General features: G+C 48.8%; 1 protein-coding gene across 1 annotated transcript; it reads right to left on the bottom strand.

Annotated features, from left to right (window-relative positions):
• Nucleotides 1-256: 256 nt before the first annotated feature.
• LOC107119589 (probable G-protein coupled receptor 22) lies at nt 257-7529 on the bottom strand. The gene is made up of 2 exons (XM_015422108.1): nt 7502-7529; nt 257-1620 (listed from the first exon to the last, which is right to left on the bottom strand). Exons 1-2 carry the CDS (start codon nt 7527-7529, stop codon nt 257-259), a joined length of 1392 nt encoding a protein of 463 aa, XP_015277594.1.
• Between the last annotated feature and the right edge of the window lie 1534 nt (nt 7530-9063).

Genomic DNA, 9063 nt, shown 5'->3' with positions numbered 1-9063 from the left:
TCGAGATGTTTATGGCTGGCCCTCACTTCTCGGCAAAACATTGCTCACCCTCACTTCCCTTTAGTGGCTTCAGCTGAGGGATTAGCACCGTTTTTGTAGTTTCTGGTGACCTTGATGAGGGCTCAGCTGCTGCCCTTCGCTTTTCAGCGGTTTTGGTGTTTGGCACCCATTATTCACCGACTTGGATGAGGGCAGCGATTGACACACCTCCCCAAATTCTTCCAGGAGCCATTTCTGAGGGCTTGGCAACCGTGCCTCACTCCTTAGTGGCCTCCGTCAGACAGTGCTCGGCCCCGTCGCTACCCCGTGAGCGGCCCTTACAGCTCTTGCGTGGCGGCTCCACCCAGGAGTTGTGGATGACTGTGCCCCCAGGGGCAGGGTCCACCTGCAGGGCTGACACCACCCGCTTCTTCAGCTTGCTACGGAGTACATTACGCAGCTTCTGGCGGGTGAAGGCATAGAGGAGAGGATGGAAGATGGTGGTGCCATAGGCCATGGCCAGGAAGCAGATCCGCAGCTTGCCCAGCAAAGGACTGGGCCCTCGACACAGGATGAGTAAATTGGCAACAGAGAGTGGTGCCCAGCACAAAAAGAAGGTTGAGATGATGAGAAGGGACATGCGGAAAACACGCCGCTGGCGTTCTCTCCGGTCACGGTGACGCTTCACTGCTCGCCGCAGTGCAATGATCACAGAGACCGAGGCCTGCACCCCCATAGGTGGTGGTGTGGGAAGGGCAGGCACTGGCTGAGAAAGCCGCTTGACCTCCCCTCCACTGGCCAGGCTGCAGCTGGGCTCTGCTGATTTCCGTCGTTTCCTTTTCTTGGTCTTGCGGCGCTGGCTGCGCTTGAAGGTGCTCCCGATGCTGATGTTGAGGGCCTGCAGGATCTTGGCGTAGGTCACCAGCATGACGGCCACGGCAGCAAAGAAAGTGGGGATCTGGATCGCCAGGTGGTAGGAGGTGCCCAGTTCAGCGTGGAACTCCTTTGGGCCGACACAGAGCACTGTGTGGTTCTGCCACTTGTCAGCGTGGCCAAACTCGCCCTCAAGGAAAGGGATGAAAAAGACCGCCAGAGACAGCACCCAGACACCGGCCAGGAGCAGGATGGCACGGGCTGGCGTCAACACCCGCTGGGCCGGCCGCACTGAGATGTCATAGCGGTCCAGGCTGATCACCAGCACGTTGGTGGCAGTGGCCACGCTGCTGAAGGTGATGCAAGCCTCATGGAAGCAGCAAAGCAAGGTGGCGGCGCGGTCCGGGGGCACCAGCACCACCACCATGGTGAGTGGGGCGCACACCACGCAGATAAGCACGTCCAGCACATGCAGGTTCATGGTCACCATGTTGCTGACCGAGTCGACCAGGCCAGCTTGCAGGCAATAGAGGACCAGGACGGTCAGATTGCTGCTCACCCCCAGCACAATCTCCAGCATCAGGAACCCTGTCAGTGAGACCTGGAAGCCCAGTGGGAAGGGGAGGGTCCAGCTGGGGTCAGGGGTCACCCCATCTGTCGTCTCCAGGACAGTGTCAAACATGGGACTCTCCATGGCCGAGGGGGTATGGAGCCGTGAGCATAGTCCTTGGTCTGGGCTGGGGGTGGGGTTACGGGCAGCTCCCTCACCTGTGGGGAGAAAGAGACACCATTAGGCACCAACTGTAATAACATCGAACTCTATCTGTACCAGTGTGAAATTGGAACTCTGAGGTATGCTCTTTACTCCATGAAACGTACGACGGATGTCCCATCCACCACCTGAACCGTGTCAGGAAAATAAATAAATAACCTGGAGAACCAGCTCAAATGCTGTGGACAAAGGTTATGCCCAAGGGGTTTTTTTGTGATTTTTTTGCTGTCAAGACAAGAGACATTCAAAGTTGGTTTGCCTTCTTTTGCGTCATGACCCTGGACTTCCTTGGTGGTCTCCCATCTAAATACTAACCAGGACCAATCCTGCTTGGCTTCTGAGATCTGATGAGATCAGGTTATAGGCTTGAAGGTAATGGGGAAAACTTAACATTGGGTGAAAAATCACTGCAACCACCACATAATGGAAGGAAAATGAACCGTTACATTTCTTTCACAAAAATTAAAAATAAAATATCCAGAGAGGTTTTTGTCTCCTTGGCCAGGTTGGAGTATATTTATGAGAAGATGCAAATACACAGACAAGTACCTTTTATCTTGTAGGGAGTTTCTCCTTGTAAATGAAAATCTTGTAACCCCCCTTTCAAGGGAAGCAATGTGGGGGGTGAGGGAATAGAAGAACATGACCAACGGCCAGAAATGAGATAGCCTGGCTGTAATCTCCCCCCCACCCAGAGCAGCTAAGGCTTTTGTAAGCACTACCCATACATATCCAAACATGTCCTCAATGTGCATGAACGCAAAAATCCTCAGGATTTGAAATTCACTGCATACGTGCAGAAATAAACCCTGAGATTAGGGTGGAGAAAGTGAGAGATAGACAACCAACAAACCCACAGAGAAGTTAGAGAAGTCAGGTGGATTTTGATTGGTGCAGGGAGGAAAATTTGTCCTCCAGTACCTGCAGTGGTACTGCGGTGGCTCAAGTGGTTAAGACGCTGAACTGCAGGCTATGGAAGGTCAGTAGTTTGAGACCCGGGTGCCGTATGATGGAGTGAGCTCCCGTCTCTAGTTCCAGTTCGAAAGCAAGAAATTGCAAGTAGATAAATAGGTACCACTTCGGTGGGAAGGTAACAGCATTCCGTGCGCCTTGGTGTTTAGTCATGCCGGCCACATGACCATGGAAACGTCTTCGGACAGCACTGGCTCTTCAGCTTTGAAACGGAGATGAGCACCGCAACCCTAGAGTCGGACTCGACTGGCTTTTGAGCAAGGGAACCTTTACCTTTACCTGCAGTTGTGATCTTGGGCCCGTGTTGGTGAGGGAAGTCAATGTATAGCACATAGTAGTGATGTAACTTAGAATGGGCACGGATCCAATTCCCTTCTTCCCCTTGCTCAAACTTCCACAAATCAGGAAATTCAGCAGCGCTAGAGTGGACTGTAATACTGTTTTTCAACCCACTAACCAAACTCAGGGGCAAAGATACATGTTTCTAGAATGTGTGGACAATTAAACCCCAATGTAGGGATGCCGGCCTCCACATGGGAGCTGGGGATCCCCCATACAGCTCATTGCCAGACTGCAGTTCTCCTGGAGAAAATGGATGCTTTAGAGGGTGGACTCTGTGACTCTGTACACCCCACTGAAGTCCCTCTCCTCCCCAGGCTCCATTCCCAAATTTCCAGGCGTTTCCCAACCTGGATCTGGCAATCCAACCCTTCTATCCCCCCACTGATGGCCAGGGGGGGGGACATGGCAATGCTACCCCAATGGGTCTTTCTTTTAGGGACAAGCAGATGGGGAAAGGGCAAGTTTCAGTAGAAACCCTGAGGAGGGAAGTTGTGCTCAACTCTTCCTCTGTGCCTTTTATTTCCCCCCCTCAACAATTCCTCTCCATCCTCTCTCCATTCCAGACATGTTTGTAAATGTGACAAGTGAGGGAAGGGTTAAATGCTCCCCCGTCCCTTACTCCTGAAATTGCTTTAACCCAGAAAAAGTCATCAGAAAGAAGGGGGGTGGGAGAACAAATGATGGATACAGTAAGCCATGTACTAAGGATAAAAGAAGATATTCTTCCTCCAGTATGAAAGACATAAAACCTGGATACAAATGGATCCACCACTTATGATAACTTGTAGTGAGACTATCGATCAATGCTGTTCCAGAGCAGAGAGGAAAAGAAAAAGCACAACACAAGGGAAAAATTAACACAAATTGAAGAAAATGGCAACACCAACTCCCTCTGGCAACTGTAGAATCAATGTGAGACAAAAATAATCCCAATCAAAACACCACAACCCAGGAAGAAAAAGGCCTCAGAATGTCTGAACTTTAAAAGGGGTGTGTGTGTGTGGGGGGGGATGAATCCGTCTCAGAAAGTGGAACCAAGAATCAAAATGGCTCACCAGAAAGCCAAACTCTTTCGTTTAATACAATTTAACACACACCCCTTCCTCCAAAGAGACTAGGGTGGCATACATCATCCTCCATTCCCCATTTCACAATAACTTTGTGAGCTGATTAGTGTTGACTGGCCAAAGGTTACCCAGAAAACTTCATTTCAGAACGGAGATTTGAACCCAGGGCTCCCAGTCTGATATTAACCACCATTTATTTATTTATTTATTTATTTATTTAATCCCCTGCTTTTATCCCCAACAGAGAACCAAAGCAGTTTACAGAGTTCCCCTCTGGTCCATTTTATTCACACAACATTATAAGGTGTAGTCTGGAGTTGGGCTCAGACTTTGGGATGCAGAGCTGCTGAATAATGCATGTGGCAAATCGGCAGCTTGCTAGGCATCAAATCGTGGTTACTACAGCTCCAATCCTAGGCATGGGAGCATCATGATCCATAAACAGGGGTCTTGCCCAAAGTTCCCTCTAAGCTGTGCTAGGCAGTGCTGGCACAGCAGCTTAGAAGTTTCTGCTTCTGCACACTAAGTTTCCACCCACCATTGGAAACAACGGAGGATGGGGGCACCTCCTTCTGGGGCCCATAGAATTGATCTCCCTGGGGGGATTTTTGAGGAGAGACACCAGCAGCTATGCAGCAAATGTGGTGCCTCTACCTAACCCCCCCCCCAGCCCCCTGAGCTCCAGCTCGATTCTCCATTATAGCCTATATGGCCTATTGACTCTTATGGTCCCCATAGGCTACAATGGCACCAGGATCTGACCGCAATGGTTCCTCCTCTGTTATACCTGAACTGTAATGATGGTTGTCATATTTCACTAAAAAAACAACAACCCAAAGAGGACTGCAAAAGTCCCCTTCCCCCCCCAGCTGGTATGTTTTCTAAGGCTCAGCACAAGGTGAGGATCCAAGGCCAGGTCTACCAATACAGTGGAATGGGGTGGGTAGACCCGTTCTACAGTGGTAGAAAGAGGTGGGTGAAATTTGACTTGATTCTGTTTTCTCTTATAATGTTTAGCTTATTTTTAAAATATAGTTTAAATATAATTTAAAATAATTTATTCTGAGATTTTTACAAGGTTATGGAAGTAATCTAAAAAAACTACATAGGCTGTGGTCACATGGAGCATTAGCCACGCTACAGAGACGGAAGATAGGCAGATTTTCTGGCCGCGATCACAGCGTCACATCTGGGAAGCGTAGAGCTCCCGTGGCGAACCCGAGGCTTCCCGCCGAAGATGTGGGGTAAAAAACTAGTACCTCCGAGGTACTAGTTTCCGGAAACCGCGGGGCAAGGGCGGGCAACTGATCGCGTTTCCGGTGGTAGGTCGTGGCATCCGGCGCTCGCCCATGTCCCGTCGCTAAAAGGTTTTTTTCCCCCAAGTCTCCACGGGATGCGCACAAGCACCCAACGGCGCATGTGCACACTTCATTTAAAAAAAACACAGCCCCCTCCTCTTTTCCATACCCCCCCCCACTCCTGGCTTGGCCCGCTCGGTTCTTCGTTGCGCACCGGCTTGTCCTGTGATCGGCACCTCTCCCTTGCCATGGAACCTCCACGGTACCTCCACAGGACCTCCAAAGGAGGTCTGATCGCGTAACTGCGCAGTAGTTTGCCCCAGGGCAAACAGCTACGCTTCTCCTCTGCATTTTCCTGCCGGTGTGACCGGGGCCATAATTTACACGATAGTCAAATGTAGACTCCCTCACAACTTTAATGCTACTAGTTTTTTTCATTCACAAAGTAGAATTTCTGCGTGCAACACTGTGGAGCTTAGAGGGAACATTGGTCCTGTCCCTACATACTGCCTCCCCCTACCCTTGTTCTGGACACTTTCATGCTGAGCTGCCTCTCCTCTGCCCCCCTAGACCCGCACTCCAGCCCCACTTGTTGCTTCCCATGATCGATTGGGGCGTCTGCTATTCTTGCCAGTCTCAACTACAGCCCCATAACACTTCACCATCTTGCAAATGGCAGGGGGAGAAACAATTTAAAAAACTGCTAGTCACCTGTAGGAACACTGGGCAGCTACCTCCAGCTACAGTACCTCCCCAGTATGCTTCTGTGTGCTCACAAATAACACTAGCCCTGTCCCAGCCAAGTTGGGTGCCCTGTTCTACAGTCTAGCATGTATGAAGCCTTGTATGTGTTGTGGTTGTTGTCAGATCGTGCATTCCTGGATTCACCAGTTAAGGACACTGCTCTTTTCTCTTTGACATGGGATTAGCTCTTGTTCTCAATGCCTTTGCAACCTCCAGGATTGACAACTACAGCCAGGGGTGAAATTGAGCTGGTACAGGCTGCACTGGAATATCAGTCATAAAGTGGCCAAAGTGGTGCCTCCTATCATCTGCTTCAACCCCCCACTCCATGAAAAAGACAGTATCAGTAAGAAATGTAAATGTATTTCATATATAGCGGCCTGGAAGGGGGGGGGAATGCTTTTACGTTTCCACTGATACAGAATACAGCTGTCGGCCTCCTAAAAAAAGGAGGAAATCACTGGGAATGTATGACATTTGCGCTTCAGCATCTGCGCTAGTAGCCAATAACATTCTAGGTGCAGTTCAGGAAGTGGGAAACAATGTAGGACAAATTATCTGGGCATGAAGAGTCAGATTAGAGGATCACAGTTTTGGGTAATGCGGATCTCACTCCTCTGCATCACTTCAGTCTTTGGATAGGAGACTCCATCTCTTTAATGCTTTTCAGTACCAAAAAAAAATAAATGTGGGGGTGGATGGTGGTGGGGGAGGAAAGCACTCAGCACATTATCTCCCACCCACAGTCTGTACAATATAGCGAGAAGTGCATTAGGGGACTGTGCTGAGAGTATAGCTGAGGTCTGACATATCTTAGGGAATACTTCTTCCAGGAGGAGGCCATGAAATCTTCAAAATATGGAAGGGCTATTTCAACTGTGGCCAGCTACAGCACTTTACTGGACCTCCTCTACGTGGGCCCCTAAGTTATGGAATTACTCCCCCCCTCACATGCACACATCTCTGTAGAACCTAAACCTTTAGGTCTTTTGAAAATGCCACAATTACTTGACAAGCATTTGAGAGCTAGTTTTTGAACTGCCTTTTCTATTTATGAATGATGTTGCATGTTTTAACTATGTTTGGCAAGTGCCTTGAGCCCCTATGGGGAAAGAATGGCAAAAGTGTACGGGGGTACATTTAAATAATTTAAAAATGTACATAGATACATTTAAATAAATAAATGTCACATTCATCTGCAAAACTAATAGTGTGGTAGATCTCTTTGGATGACTGAGGTATACATAACTGCTCAAAGACACAGAACAAAGGGGGCATCAGTTTCCCTACTAACTTCCCAGCTTTGTTAACACACATCACAGTCTGTGCCTTCCTTCAGAGGAGCCTAGACTGGCACTCAGCCGGACTCATCTCACAATTGCATTTTAGCCGGCATAAACTGCTCCGGTTGGAACTGGAGCAGTTTGATCCGGAAGAAACGCAATCACACTTACCTCCTGACTGCGCAGCACATTGCGACATGCCCGTCCACACTTCAAGCGCTCAGTAGAGCGTGTCGGTGGTGTTTTTTTTTTACACAGTTTGTGCATGCGCATAGGCAGGCTTCCTTATAATGAAGATCTTTGTGCAGGGGCAGAACAACCCAACCCAGAAAGCATGCCTTGAAGCGAAGACGTCCCTTTAAATTTTTACTCTGAAACTGGCCTCCGTGAGGACCCAGACTCATCTAAAGCCTTACACTAGGCCCCCTTTTTTTGTTTGTTTTACAAACGCCGGGGTGAAGCTTCGCCCAAGCACACATCGAGAAGACTTAAAAAAAATGGTGGCCAAAAAGCGGAAGCCTCGGGCTTCTGAACGGAAGTGGCTCTACACCGGTGGAGAGCGATCAGAAGGGGATAATGCGGTTGGAACCGGTGCACTCAGGATACCACCACTTGGGGACCTAGTAGCAGAATACAATGGTTAAAGGCTGTTTGCAACGGTTAGGAACGGAAGGCAGATGTTCGCCATGTAATCGCCCGTAAGTACACCGATTCCAACCGGCATCTATACCAGCATAAATGCCCCGTCTGAACGCACTCAGTGTTTGATGATCTTCTGGGGAAAGGACAGAACATTGATATACCAAGAGGCTTATGGAATTGGATTGGTGTTTTTTTAAAATACTATAATTTTACTATTTACATTATAAAATACTGTTAATAAAGAAGAAGAGAGGACATGTTGCCTTTTTCTCTGTTATAAACACGCTGCCAGTCTGTTTCATTGGAAGTCCCTGAGTCCTAGTGCCATAAGAAAAGGGACAAATGATCTCTATACACCCACTACAATTTAGAAGAAGAGTTGGATGTATACCCCACCCTTCACTCAGAGTCTCAGAGTGGCTTATAATCTCCTTTCCTTCCTCTCCCCACAACAGATACCCTGCAAGGTAGGTGGGCCTGAAAGAGCTTTGAGAGAACTGCTCCTGAGAGAACAGCTCTGAGAGAACTGACCCAGGGTCATACCAGCAGCTGCATGTGGAGGCGTAGGGGAATCAAATCTGGTTCTCCAGATTAGAGTCTGCAGCTCTTAACCACTACAGCAAACTGGTTAAATTCTAAACCAGGCCCAGGAGTGTAGATCAAAAAATTCACACAGTGGAGTCAGGGACAGACAGGGGGAATTTTTTGCAGAAGAATCTGAAATCTAAAAAGCCAGAAGCAACATCTATAGCTTTATGAGATGAATGGCTTCTGAGATCCCACATGACTATGTTCTGAGATGTTGCTGACCATTTGGGGTGCTGCTGGGCAGCCACAATAGTCCAAGCTTCAGTTTCTGGCAGTCCAAGTTGGTGGTGGTGGGAAAAGATAACAGATGGGATAGCGCAAAGGAAGAAGGGAAAGATGGGGAGGAGAAACTGGAGAGAGTGAGAAGAGAAAAAGGGAGGTAGCTGCGAGGGAGAGAAGAAAAGGGGAGAGGCAGGGGGAAAAGAAAGTAAGCTGAATGAGGAAGGGAGATAAAAGTAGGTAAGTAGGTTGGTTGGCGAGTGGGTGAGAGAGAGAGGGAAGGA

Source organism: Gekko japonicus, unplaced genomic scaffold (genome assembly GCF_001447785.1).
Source record: "Gekko japonicus isolate JY-2015 unplaced genomic scaffold, Gekko_japonicus_V1.1 scaffold292, whole genome shotgun sequence".
NCBI lineage: Eukaryota > Metazoa > Chordata > Lepidosauria > Squamata > Gekkonidae > Gekko > Gekko japonicus.
The sequence above is the reverse complement of the archived record's forward strand: the minus strand, read 5'-3'. Positions and strand labels throughout refer to the sequence as shown.

Bases quoted from the DNA above. Each gene is read 5' to 3' on its own strand.
- LOC107119589 (XM_015422108.1), bottom strand. From the start codon at position 7,529: ATGTCGCAATGTGCTGCGCAGTCAGGAG. The intron at 1,621-7,501 runs GTAAGTGTGATT...TTCTCCCCACAG, and splicing joins ATGTGCTGCGCAGTCAGGAG to GTGAGGGAGCTGCCCGTAAC.